The following is a 14,387-nucleotide window of genomic DNA, read 5'->3' as shown; positions in this document are numbered from 1 at the left end:
AGGTGTGGGTACATGGTGGGATCCTGCTTCTTTAGGCAAAACTTTTAAAGAACCACCCAAAATGAACCCAATCCAGCTACCTGGGCCCCAAGGGTTCACTCAATAGAGGGCAAGATTATGAGGGTTGGGCATGTCCTGTTCTCTTCTTCTTCACACGGTGCCTGGCATAGACAAATGGGACTTCTAGCCCCTTATCCTTTCCTCCCCACACGCCCCAGCAGACCTACAAGTCACTGCATGCTAGCTGTGATCCACCAAGACCTCAACTCTTTCCCCACTTGGTTGTCTCCCCCAACTATTACCTGCAGAACCAGCTGTTGCCAGGCCATTGGCAGAGGCTGCCCACTGCCCACCATGCCACCACTGCTCACACCAGGCTGCTGGGCACGCTCCAGCTGCAGGGCAACATGACGCCGTTCTTGCTCTAGCGCTCGTGTCAGCCGCTCGAAGCGGGCCTCCTGCTCCTTCACAGAGGCCAGGATGCTGGCAGCCGAGTGCACGTTGCAGTCCTCCATGACCAGGGTGCCAGCCGCCTGCAGGCAAAGCAGAAGAAGCTCAGGGTGGGGCAGAGAGAGCATCAATCTGATGAGGCCATCCTGGGCCCCCTGCCACCCTACTCACATCGCAGGGCACCCTCCCAGGCCACAGCATCCAGCTCTCTGGAGGCAAGCTGCATTGATTAAATTCTAAATTAAAAGCCATTAATCTGAAGCTGGCCGGAAGCAGGCAACTCCCTCCCTGTGAGGCTGGGCCTCTGACCCAGGTTCTTCAGTTTCCTGCCAAGCCCAGCTGAGCCAGGGACCGTGGCTTTCTCAGAGCCCGGTGGGAAGGGTAAGGAGAGCAGATGTGATAAGTACTCTCTATCTTCCAGGCTTCCGGCTGCCCCTGATTCTGCCACCTGGTTCTAATCTCACGGGACCACCTGAGTCCTGTTTCACAGGGACCTACAGAAGGTGAGGGCCCATCAGCAGCCACATGGCCAGTATATCGGCCAAGTCAGAACAGCCAGCAGGCAGGGCATGATGAGGTGTCCCACTACAAGCACAGGGCACCAAGGCGGGTGGTGCACTACCCTGGAACTCCTAGAAATACTGACCGTGGACCAGGAGTCCAGCCTCCACTCACAGCCACTCCATCCAGGGCAGGTTTTCTCTGCTTCTGATGGCTGGGTGAGGTCCTGGCAGAGCTACGCCAAGTTTAGACTCCGCTTGCTTAAACCTGGCCCGTGTATGAGGAGCCTGCTCCAGACTGAGTTCCCAAGCATCTGAGGCCCAGCCTTTAGAGGCTCAAGTTTGCCCACACATCAGCTGAGTACTATTCCTTGAGCCACAGGGCTCCAGAGCTCCAGGGCTCCAGGGCCCAGGGGAATTAGAGGGAGGGGGCTTGTTGTTTGTGGTGATAAACCAGCATTTTTCCTTGCCACTCATTCTCTGGCTGACAAGTGTATTTGTTTTTCATGGACAAGAAAAAAAAATAGGCCAAGTATGCAGAGCCCAGATCCAGGTTCTTGGCAGCAGGAGGGGTCCAACCACGGCCATTCTCAGTGTGTGGCCTGAAGCCCAGTGCTGCTTGGGACCTCCTCCCAAGCTGGTTCTACACCAGCCGGCTGAAGCAGACTGCTGGACCACTCACTCCTGCACCAAGACAGTGTCTGAGCTTACAGAAGGAAGGCCCCTGCTTGGGAATGTCATGCATGTACTGGGTGAAACCCACAGAAGGCCAGTTCTGCGGCAGCCCACCGGTAACACATGTACCTCAGAGGTAAACAGTACAGTTCCCTCAGCAAGATAGCTGGGGAATATGAGGCCCTGTGGAGGCAAGAAGAGAGTGTTGGCCTCCACAGCTGTTCATTGCCTTTGCACCTGTCACACAGATAAAACAGCCAATGTGACCCCGCAGAAGCACTGGTGTGGGCAGAGGAACTGTCCTCAGCCAACCATAGCCTGTAAAATTAGCCAAACTTCTGCTGGGAAAGGTAGTAGCCACTACCAGGGAAAGAGATAGGAATTGAGATAGGATTGGACTCTGAACACCACAGCAATACAGAAACAAAGGGCAGATAGTGACAGCAGAGTTCTCAGCCCATACCACACAGCAGCCTAGGTGTTGATAGGAAGCTTGATGAGCCTATGGGCTGAGCCTTGAAGAGGGCCCCACCCTCGAGCAGAAGCTTAGCCCAGGGAGGGCTGGGATGGGTAAGGGGGCCTGACAACTTGAACTACCTGAAGCATGAACTTTAGAACCACAAGGCAGGGTGACAGACAGCTGTGGATCTTGTGGACAAGAGTCAGCTTCCTTCCCTCTTGTGTAAAGATGGAGAATCCTGCCTTACTCCTGACTGCATCCTGGTGGCCTCCAACCCCCATCTGACATAACTAAACCTGGGCTGTAGCCTAGAGATAGTTTCCTAGACCCAAGGCACCATAAGCATGCCACAGCTTGAGAGCCAAAAAGATTCACTCTGAAGGGTATCCACTGGCTCTAGATGGGGCTGACTGGGGGCCCAGAACTCCGAGGCTAAGATGACAAAGTGGCCAAACCTCACACTAGCCTCTCCATTGCCCATTTCAGCTAACTCAGAGCAAAATGATCGAATTTCCCAGGAACATCCCCAAACACTAGCTAGATTGTGGGGAGGTCGGGTCTTGGCAACTCCCATAAGAGAGTGGGGAGATGGGTACTGACCCTACCATCTTCCCAGCTTGTCTGCTCTTGGATGGGGTACTGACCCCAAAGACTATGGTTACACATCCAGGCTGGCCAGAGGAGGCCCACACATGAGACATGGGTGACCCAGGCCCAGAACCCCAAAGAACAGGGGTTCTTTTGCTTGTTTTTGGATTTTTGATAGTCTCACTTTATACCTCTAGCTAGCCTGGAATTCATTTACTAGGTAGACCAAGCTGACCTCAAACTCCCAGAGATCTTCCTGCTTCTGCCTTCTGAGTGCTGAGATTAAAGGTGTGTGCCAAAATGCCCAGCTCAGAGCAGCTTTTTTAAGGTAGTATCTCAAAATGCTATTTTTAAATTTAAAAAACAACTATAAAACTGGGCATAGTCACACACACACTTTTAATCCTAGCACTTGGGAGGCAGAGGCAGGCAGATCTTTACGAGTTCAAGGCCAGCATGGCCTACATACAGAGTGAGTTCTAGAACAACCAGAACTACACAAAGTGAGACCCTGACTTGAAAGAAAAAAATAAAAAGCAGAACTAGAAATAGTGCATATATGCTGTCACAGAAAGCAAAATGCATGGTTTTTTAAAAGATTAGCTATAGAGACTTCAAACATGCTTCTCCCAGCTAGGGCTTGGGACATAGAGCTATAGATCTAGGGTAGAGGTGGGCACCAAATATGCTTCTGCTGGGTCCCAGGTATTACCTCATGGGCAGTCGGGGGAGTGTGATACTGCGGACTTTGGCTGGTAGCCTTTCCTAATGGCCTCTGTCCACCTAGGAAGACCTAGCACCACTGCTCCAGACAGCAACCAGCTGTTTCCTGTTAAATGTGCAAAACACAATAAACAGAATAATGAAGGGGACCCTCAGTGTGACCAAGTACCAGAACTAGACCAGAGAAACCCAGGAACCTGGGAGAGGGGGGTTGGAAAAGCCAGGACTGAGATTAAACTTGAAAAACTCAACTATGAAAGAACAGTGATTTCAGGGCATGATGGCGCACGCGTGCAAACTCGGTACTTAAGAGGCAGAGGCAGAAGTAGTATCACAAGTCTGAGGCCAGCCTGGTCCACACAGTTCAAGGACAGTCAGCACTGCACAGGGAAACCCTGTCTCAAAACAAATAGACAAACACGGAAGGTAGCTCAGTGGGTAAAGTGCTGACTGCACATAACTGATGACCTAAATTCTGGTCCCAAGGATCCATGTGAAAACCAGCCACGGCGCCAGTAGTGTCTGCAATCCCAGCATGCCCCTACCTGGAGGTTGGAGGCAGAGCCAGGAACATCTATGGAGGCTACAAGGCTGGCTCTCCCAGCATATACAGAAGAACTCTTGTTTCCAACAAGATGGAATTAAGAACTGACATCCAAAATTGTCCTCTGACCTCCACATGTGAACGGCAGCACATGGGTGCCTGCACTTACACAACACACACACACACACAGAGAGAGAGAGAGAGAGAGAGAGAGAGAGAGAGAGATTTAAAAATGAAGAAAAAGAAAAAAATAAGAGTGACAGCCTAGTCAGAGTCACAGACACGGCAGCAGCAGTGACCAGCATCAGGTTTAGAGTCCCCACACCTGTGCTCTCATAACCCACACAGGCAGGGGGAGGCACAGAGCAGGAAACCTTGGGCAGAAGTAAGCAGATCCAGGCAGCAGAGCACAAACAGGGCACAAGCGGGAGACAAAGCAGACAGAAGGATGGCTGGGGGCCAGACAGTTGAGGAAAGAATGAATGAAAATGGAGAGCTGGGTGGAACACGGTTCCAGCACTAACAGGCAGACCTGTTAGTTCAAGACTAAGTCTGTCTAAGTACAAAGTTCAAGGCCAGCCAGAGCTACATAGTGAGATACGGTCTCAAAGAGACAGATGAAAAGATGGGAGTATAAATGATGGGCATAAGAACACAAGTCTCACAACCACAGAAAGACGATGCCTGGTGCACCTGGTGGTGTGTCCCCTACAGCAAATGGAGCCCCGACTCACTCTATCGTGAGAGCAACAGGCACTGCCAGAAGGGACCGGGGTGGAGGCTGATTCTTTCCCCTGAAACTTAAAGCAGCATTTGCTGTCTTGTTGCTGACCCAGACATTCCTCTTGTGAAGGAGCACAGCCAAAGGCCTGGCCCGGAAAAGCAAATTACAGGGCTGAGGTCAACTAGGGTCGAGGAATTAAAGGAATTTCTTAAGGGTCAGTAAGGGGCAGGAGGGGGCCTGGCTCCAGGCCTAAGACCCTGCTAGCCACCTATCAGAGCCCAGAAAGACAGTGGGAACAGTTGAACCTCCTCCCGATCCACACTCTACACTCTGCCCATCCCAGGCAGGAAAAGGACATGGCACCACCAGCAAGCAGCCTGGCAGGAACTGAATGCAGGCCCAGGAGTGCCAAAGCCTATCCCCTCTGCCGGGGAGGACATCCTGGAGCAGCCCTAGTCTCTCTTCTGGCAGCACAAGAAACATGTTCCCTATATATGGATGACTAAACCTTCGGAGAACTCCATCTTTATCTTGTCACCCTCACTGAGGTCAGGTGGATCCCAAAACTTTGGAAATGGCTCAAAAACAAAACAAAAAACAGGCACTGTGCCCAGACTGGGGACAAATCAGAGGGGGTCTGGAGCAGGAGGTTCACAAAGCATGTTTGTACTAAGGCAGGGACCACAAAGTCTCTGGCAGGGGTGCAGGGTAGGGGCTGCTGGGCTAGGAAACGGTTGTTCTCAGCCTCTCCGTAGCAGCATAAAGATGCACCAGCAGAGTTTTGTGAGAATGAAACATTCCTGTACATTAAAACAACAACAAAAACACTATACAGTGTGGTCCTTAAAAAAAAAAAGTGACACGCCGAGCAACACACGCAGCAAGCACTTCAGGTGTAATGACAGCAATGGCTTCACAGCTATACAATGCCTTCAGCACAATAGAGGCTGGACATTGTAGGGTTTGGAGCCTGCCAGCACTCCCCTCTCCTCTCTATTTTATGCCTTAATAATTCCCAAAAGACAGTGGAAGGAAGTCGCATGGAGTGGCATATGCCTATTATCCCAGCTACCCAAGAAACTGAGGTAGGAGAATCTTTTAAACCTAGGATAGTGGTTCTCAGCCCTCTTAGTGTTGCAAACTGTTAATATTCTTTCTTATATTGTAGTGACCCCCAGCCATAAAGGTATTTCTGCTGCTACTTCATAACTGTAATTTTGCTCCTGTTATGAATTATAATGTAAATATCTGATATACAGGATATCTGCTATGGGACCTCTGTAAAAGCATCACTCAACCCCCAAAGAGGTCACAGGTTGAGAACTGCTGGCTTAGGAGCTCAACACCAGGTTTGGCAACACAGTGAGACACCCATCTCAAAAAGATGAGGGGGTGGGGAAAGGCGGGGGAAGAGAAGGACAGACATGCAGAACTTCAAAAGGAAACTGTTCTTTCGGAATTAAAAGTATTTTCAAACACTCAACAGTAATGTAATGTCAACATTCATTAAGATACTCTTTTATTTTTTTTGTTTTTTCAAGATAGGATTTCTCTTTATTTCTGGCTGCTCTGGAACTCTCTGTATTGACCAGGCTGGCCTCAAACTCACAGAGATCTCCACCTGCTGAGTGCTGGGATTAAAGGTGTACATCACCACACTCATAAGGTGTTTTTATACAAATAGGTTAAAAAAAACACAACAAAACAAACAGGGGGCTGGAGAGATGACTCAGTGGTTAAGAGCACTGTCTGCTCTTCCAGGGGCCCCGGGTTCAATTCCCAGCACCTACATGGCAGCTCACAACTGTCTCTCCTGCCAATTCCAAGGGATCTGACACCTTCACACTAATGCACATAAAAAAAAAATTAAGTAAGTAATTTTAAAAACAGCTGAAAGTGGATAAAATGGCATACACAGGTAAATGGCTAAAGACCTCAAGAAAGAAGCATGGGAATGACTGTGTACACATATAGCCACAAAAAAAACTAGAAGGACCTGAGTCCTGGGGTCACAGTTGTAGCTGGGGTGTCCTGGTGCTAGGGTTCCAGGTTCCGGTTTTGCACATCTAAGAAGCAGAGTTACGGGTACAAACAATTCTAAGAAAGGGGGAAAGACAGCCATCTTTTCAACCAGGCACTGGAGACTCCAAGTCTGCTGGGGGAGGGGGAGGGGAAAGGGAAAGGGGAGGCGGAGGGCGAGGGATGTGTCTGCTGCCTAGGGAAGCAGCTGGTTTTCAGGCAGCCTGGAATCAGATACAGCCTGGAAATTAGATTTCCCACAAAAGAGTTAGACCATTCTGGCAAAGACTTGGGGTGGGGGTGGGGAGACACATTCTTCAGGGACTTCTGTCTCCTAGAGCGTGCCCATGGTGTCCCAACAGCGCTGTCTCAGGGAATGGATCTCATCTGTAGGGGAATCCTTAGTGGGTTCTTGCCTCACAGTAATGGGGCACCTTGGGTCAAGGGCAGCCAAGGTCAAGGAAAACTGGTCAGCCCCAGAGCAGAGAGCCAGAGAGATCCAGGGAGCCTGGGGTAACATCATGGCTGACCTGAGAGCCTTGGGCTCTGATCAAGGACAGGATGCTGCTGTGGCCAAGGAGCCAGGTGACTCAAGGTTTCCAGGGCCTGAAGTCTGATGACTGGGTGACTCTGAGGGCGGCCAGTCAGTGGGAAGATCATATTCCTTCTGTAGGAGGCCTGCCCTCTTCTTTGGAGGCCTGGGCCACAGGAAGCTACTGCTAAATCCTGGGCTCAAGATTTCCCTGGGGGCAGACACCTGTCATCCATTTGGTTCCCTTTAAGCCTCTGTGTTCCATGAGACTCATCTCTCCATAAGGACTTAGGGGAAGATAAGCTGTCCCTAACTCAGGGCAGTCCCTGCTGCCCCATCTGTGTCTGATGTAGACATTAGCTGCAGCCAACAGTCAAGTGTCTCTTAAGGCAACAAGGACCTGTTCCCCAGGACTACAGGAGCTGGCTGGTGAGCTGGCTTTGACCATGAGAGCCAAAGGCTAAGAAAAGGGAGCTCCCCCAATCTGTGTCCTCTCATAGATGTCTAATGCACCCTTATGGGAATGGAGCCATTCCCCATTTGGTTGGAGGTTCTACTAGGCTATAATGGGCCTACCATGGGAGGCAGAAGTCCCTCCAGGACATTTCCTTTCTCCACTCAAAGATGCCCAGTACACTCCGCCCTTACAAAGCCCACACAGGTCCCTCAGGCAGCAGAGGTGGCCAGCCTATGGCTTCCACTCCTCCTCTGACTGCAGCATGCCAATGGCTTCAAATCCTGAGACAGAAAGCATGGTGCTGAGGTCCCAGGCACAGAGCCAAACTTGACTGCTGCATTTTAGGATGGGCATGAGGATCAAAGTACCTTAAAGCGGGGACTGTGGTTCCTGGCAGGTTTGGGAGACCCATTCTTATTCCTACCAATACTTATGGCCCCATAAGGGTCCTGTCAAGGACAGTACCCTGCAGGATAAGGGCCTCAGCTGGGCAGGTGCAGCAGTCACTGTGCTGGCTGCCAGCCCCGCATACTGTGCTGTTGGCCTGAAATGTCCTCCCCCACCTCAGATGGTGGGACCCCTTCTGCCAGGCCCCTGAATTACCATGGCAACACTCAGGCTTCTCTAGAGGGACAGAGCGTCTTTGTAGTGACACAAAGCCCCTTTGAGGTGCGCCCCCCTGCTGTAGTCACAGAGCCTCTGAGGGACAAAGGTGGCCCCCAATCCAGCCTCCCAGGATACAAAGCTAAGGAGATAGGAAAGCCTAGTGGTTAGGTACTAGGATCTGCCTACCCACAGAACAACCCCTGGTCAGGGGAAGCTAGTTAAGGGTTATCAGAGAGACCGAAGCACAAGCAGCAGCTGTCATCAGAGCTTGAGAGTCTTACTCTTTCTATATCCTTGTAACAAAGGAGACACTTTGCTAGGTGGTAGAAACTTTTGCAACATGGGACTCTCATGGGACAGGAAACACCTGAACTGGCCCATCTGGACAGTACTAGGCTAAAGGCCCCATGGGAACTGGGATACTGGAAGCCCTGGGCAGACAGGCGGGTAGGGGAGATGCAGCTTCCGGGCTGGAAGGAGAGGTTCAGTACCAAGTCTGTTATGGGGCCTGGCGATGTCATCTGGTCTTGCTCCAGATCTCTTTCGTTTCTCTGGCACCAGTTCCCCCTGCCATAAAGAATCTCAATTTCCCCGCTTGCTCTGGGAAAAAAAAATGGGGCCAGGAACAGCTTTGCTATGCCCACAACCCAAGGTCGGGCCTCGTCAGCAGGGTCTCTCACTGTGGACTGGCTCATTCTAAGGTTAGGGAGATGGAACCCTGAGGACAGTGTAGGTCCCACACATGGTGACAGTACTCTGTGCACACCTTCCATGGTGCAATAGCTGTACATCTACTCCAACATCACAGTCTAGGAAGTCATCACATGACCACCCTACAGCAGGCCTCAACCCAGAGGTGGACCCAGAAATAGACCCCCTCCCAGCTATCCCGGCCTGAGGGTCATGCCCACCCTGACCACTGCTGATCAGGCACTTGGCAATGCCCTGGCATGCTGGGCGCTCTGCCCAGAGGCCCTCACCAAGTGACCTCAGTCTGACCTGCAATAGCTTTGCTAACTAAGCCCTAGTGGGGTAATGAATCCTAGTGGAAGTATGAGGTAGCATGGGCTTGAGGTCAGGGGGAGGGGATAGCCATCCTTTTGTGGTAAGTGTACCCAAGCCCTAGGGAGACCAGCCTAGAGACCATTCCCAACTCAGCAGGGCCTCTGAATCAGCAAGCACAACAAGTGGCTCTGACACAGGCCCATGTTGCCCTCCCCAGCCCGCTTCCCCACTGGCATTCAAGCTATCTGCTGACGCTGTGGACATGAGGATGCTAAGCAAGGACCTACAAATCCCCTCAGTCAGCTCACACACAACGTGCAGGGGCTCCTCCGCCCAGGAAGAGAGAGGTTCCACAGAACTGTCCACAACTTCTGAAAGAAAGCAGCTTAGAAAAATGTTGGTGACATTCCCCACTCATGTCTCCATCAAAGAATCAATACTGAGGACTCAGGCGGGGAAACTGTCTTCCCTGTCATGCCCTGGCTTGCCCTAACCTGTGTGTAGTGCATAAGTGATTGTCCAATCGGTGCAATCGAGAAACATGAGGGTGAGTGCAGAAGGCGACCTATGGCTGGGCTGTCCGGATGTCATGCCTATGGTAGTACTGTGGCCACCTGGTTCTAGAGGGATGGTGGGAGTAGGCAAGAGGATGCAGAGATCCTGGCTGGCTCAAGGGGCTCAGGCTTCCCCTCCTGGAGGCAGGTAGGACTCTGGTCAGGTTGGGGATGCTGAAGGCCCCTTGGATCCAAGAAATTCTAGGTGAGGCATTCATGATGGGAGCAGAGGAATCAGCAGCTTTAGCCCTTGAAGCTATGACACAGGAGTTGGTGCAAACACCAGCACCACTCTTCAGAGTCCTCTCTGAGCTCTAGGACAAGATACTGGCAGTGCTCTCCCCACTGTCAGCCACCATGGCTAGGTAGGGCAAAGCCAGGCCACAGAATTCAGGGGTGAACCCTGGAAGGATGCAGAGTCGCCATTCCTTGGTAACGGCGGCCTGTCTGCACAGAGGTGACCCTTAAGGGAAAGACTGTCTCTGGCATAACCCTCCTGTAAACAATTCAGAGAAGAATCAAGTGGTACTGGGGTCCTGACCTGTCTCAGCAGCACTCAAGTTTTATGAAGGGAAAACTAGTTCATTCCGGCTAAGAGGATGAACTCTCTAGCCCAGTGGAGACTTGACATCCTAAACTGTCTAAACCATAAAAGAATTAATCCAGTCCAAACAGTCAATTACTTGGCCAAGGGACCAGCCCTAGAAAGGTGGGTTCACCTTTAGTTACACTAAGAAGATAGGCGGAATAATTATTCCTTTAATGAGATACTGTACTTTTCCTTCTTAGAATCCCTGCCTCCCACTGAGCTATCCTGAGGTTCCATGGGAGCCTTCTACCTTTCTGAACTCTGACTTAAAAACACTCTTTCTTCTTCTACTTTTGTCTCTTTCAGATACTGGCCTGATCCTGAGTATGGTTTTGTTTTGTTCTCCTTGTACTTTGGGTTTCCTTACTCTTTCTCTAAAGGTCCCCTCTCTGCTATGTGTCTGCTTGTCTGTGATGTGCAGGCCTCTGTGCCTGCTAAACTAACACAGCATAGCTTTTCTCCTTCTCTCCCCATTTCCCCTCCTACAGGCGACAGCTGAGGATTACGGCTTTCCTGCCCTGGGTTTCCTCCTTACCCCACCAACCCCCACCCCAGACAGAGTTTCTCTGTGTAATAGTCCTGGCTGTCCTGGACTCTCCCACCTCAGACCAGGCAGACCTCAAACTCACAGAGATCCAATTGCCTCTGCCTTCTGAGTACTAGGATTAAAAGTATGCATCAACATGTCCTGCCTTTTTTTTTTTAAACTCTAATAAAAATGTTCTCTTTGAATAAACCTTGGCTTTGTTTGACTTTCAAACTTTTCCTGCCGTTTAATTCTTTAATCTGCAGTGAAAACAAACCCCTTCCGCATCCAGCCACGAATCAAGCCACCAGCTCTAAAGCAGAGAAGAAGGTTCTAGGTACCACAGGTCTATGCCCTCTCTGGTTTGTCCTCGCTGTAGGCCACCATGTGGCTTCTGGCCAGCTCTCGAGGCTCAGAGGGGAAACAACTACTACATGAGATAACTGCCTTTCCTCCCAGCCTTAGGCTGCTTGGTCAGTACCCAATCTGTTGTCCTTGATGGGATCTGGGAGCCAGCTCAACCAGGAGAACCACCAACTGCCAGCAAGTGAGAATGTCTTGCCTTCACAGGTAAACAGAACAATGGGGATGGACCAGGGGCTACTCCACCCTCACCCAGTGCAAAACTGGGCCCTCCAATTGCGGTCTGCCTTCCCAAGCCAAAAGCCTCAGAACCCCTGTGACGTGAACTTGCTTCTTCCAAATGCTGTCACCAAGAGCAGGAAGCACTGATGATTTGGAGATCCTTTTGTGGAGGGGGTGATGTTTTTCAAGACAGGATCCTCCTACATTCCCACCTCCACAAACATTCTCCTCCCAAAAGGGCCCCTAAATCATCAGCCTTTCCTGCTCTTGTTGATACCCTTGATGACAGTGTTTGAGACAGGATCCTTCGATGCATCCCTGGCTCAATATGTAGCCAAGGTTGACTGTGAACTTCTGTACCTCCTGACAATGCTGGGGATCACAGACATGCAGGGCCATGCAGTCCAGATGACTGTACCCTGGGGACTGTGTGTGCAGGTACTTTGCCACTGAACTACCACCCCCACCCGAGCCAAGTTTGGGGATCTTCCCAGAAGCCTGGGAAGCTGCCTCCAGCTAAGTCACATAAGCGTATTTACCAGCACAGCAGTGAAGAACTGTAGCTATGACACCCCCCAAGTCCCCAGAAAGGTTAAAGATGGAGCTCAAGAAATTGGGAACAGGCCACAAAGAAAAGGAACCATCATAAATGACTTTTTAAAAAACCGCAACAAAGTCAGTCGGTTGCAGAGAGGAATAGGAGCCGCAGAAAATCATGCTTGGTGGGGTGGAAAGCAAACTCAAGCTGCAAACAGGCTGAAAATGACAAAGATGACCAAAGGGTCAGGCAAGCAAAATGGCAGAGAGAAGCTCCCACAGCAGAAGAAAGAATTTCAACCATGACACAGGAACTACTGGGAACAAGCCTCAAATGGGCTAGCCAGGACTAGGGTGGGAAACTGGGCTGGAGTGAGCTTCCTGTCCAGAAAGAGGTTGTCTTCAGCTATAGAGGAAAAATGTTGGTTTGGATTTATGATTCTGGTCTAAGGTCGAGAAGCTGTGTCCAAGTATGGCCTTGATGAGGTTATGGCAAGGCGTTTGCATGCAAAGGATTGCATGCTAGAAAAACAGCGCACAGAAAACAGACAACTGGGCTGTACAACAGACCTACTGATAGATAACCATCAGCACATTAAACAAATAGGTTTATCTGTTCAAGAGGGCAGAGCCCTAATCACTTCCTCAAGCCTCCTTCTGGCCACAGGTCTTATTATGTTATAAAGTGAAATTAAATTCCAGCCTGAGGTCTGGAGGAAACAAGCCATATTCAAACCACAGCAGAGGCTGTGGCAATCATGGGCACGCCTCCTAGCATTTCAGAAGTTTTGTCAATGGCCCTATTTCTCCTGGTCTCCTAAATGGGCTGTGTCCACTGCATGGCTTAGGAAACAGTCTCCCTGAACCCAACCTACAGGGCTTGGTGATTCTGGATCACTTTTTCTGCCAGACCGTGCCAAGCCCTGAGGGAGACACAGCTCATCAACAGATCTTAACTGCCTGGCGGCTGCCTCTTAAATCTTAAAAGCTTTTATGGTGAGGAAGAGCTAATGGCCTCTAAAAAGCACACTACTATTCCTTTCTTATCCGGAGAGCGTTTTTGTTTTTGTTTGTTAAGAGTCAGAGTTTTGCTATATTGCCCAAGCTGGTCTTGAACTCTTGATCTCAAGTGATTTTCCTGCTTTGGTTCCTGAATAACTGGGACTACAGGTGTGGGCCATATGCCTTGGGTCTTCAGAATTATGAAATCAGCTCTGAAATGCTTCAGAAGCAGCAGGTATAGCTTTCTCATTTTCAGCCTTGTGACTCATCCATTCCCTGTCACACTCTTCCTCAGAGCAAACACATATCGTCCAGAGCCCTGGATTCTAAGTACCAAAGTAAGGCCGGCCTGGTCTACAGAGTGAGTCCAGGACAGCCCAGTACATGGAGAAACGCTGTGTTGAAAAACAAAAGCAAAAACAAAAGAAATCATATATATAATATTTTTTTTTCAGAAAAAAATTAGCAAAGCAAAGCTCACTGGACACCACAGAATATTTCTATGGCATCAATTTATCCTGAAAATTGAAAACTGGTATAACTTTTTAAAAAAAAGCATTTGTCTTACCTTACCAGTAAAAATTATATTCCAGGAAAGTTAATCTTTTTTTCTTTTCTTTAAACACTTGTTTCTCTGTGTAGCCCTGGCTGTCCTGGACTCACTTTGTAGACCAGGCTAGCCTCAAACTCACACAGAGCCACCTGCTTCTGCCTCCCTGAGTGCTGAGATTATGAGCATGTGCCACCTCACCCGTTATTTTAAAACCTGTTTTATTAAACACATTTATTGGTATCAAGGACATTTTCCTACATGTATATTGTACGTTTTAGTCATATTTACCCTGCTTTAACCTTTCATCTTCTTTCTGATTCCCCTCACTTTTCTCGGTCAGACTCCCTCCTACTTCTTTTTTGTCTGACCATCCTTGAGGAAGGATGGTGGCCTCCTAAGGTCTGCCCACTCCCTGAGAGGGCGATGGCAGGGCCAATCTTGTGCAATCTTGTATAGATAATTACAGCAGATTGGGCTTTAAGAATTAACAGCCTTGCCCTGCTCAGGAATGAGCATTCTTCACCATTCCCCTTCTTTCCTCCAATTGCTTTTTTGTAAACGTTTTCTCTGTGTAGTCTTGGCTGCCTTGTACTTGCTTTGTAGACCAGGCTGGTCTCAAACTCAGATAGCTACCTGCTTCTCCCTCCCAAGTTCAGGGATTAAAGGCATGAGCCACAATATCTAGTACCAGTTATTACATTTTTTTTTCACCTCTTCTATGATATTCCCTAAGCCTTGAAGGATGCCCCACTTATGGC

General features: G+C 49.8%; 1 protein-coding gene across 3 annotated transcripts in view; it reads right to left on the bottom strand.

The window, feature by feature from the left end:
* Arvcf (ARVCF delta catenin family member) overlaps window positions 1–14,387 on the bottom strand; it is a 54,888-nt gene that overhangs the window by 17,934 nt on the left and 22,567 nt on the right. For 2 of the 3 annotated variants that reach the window (XM_055610209.1, XM_055610211.1), the window contains exon 3: window positions 303–533. In XM_055610209.1, coding sequence (XP_055466184.1) covers window positions 303–515 — 213 coding nt within the window. In that variant the 5' untranslated portion in view covers window positions 516–533. Of the gene's footprint in view, window positions 1–302; window positions 534–3,385; window positions 3,429–14,387 lie in introns of those variants that run through there. The other variant, XM_055610210.1, reaches the window with a different exon arrangement.

The sequence above is a fragment of the Psammomys obesus genome, unplaced genomic scaffold, assembly GCF_907164565.1.
Source record: "Psammomys obesus unplaced genomic scaffold, mPsaObe1.curated_primary_1811, whole genome shotgun sequence".
NCBI lineage: Eukaryota > Metazoa > Chordata > Mammalia > Rodentia > Muridae > Psammomys > Psammomys obesus.
This window is presented reverse-complemented; position numbering and strand designations above follow the sequence as displayed.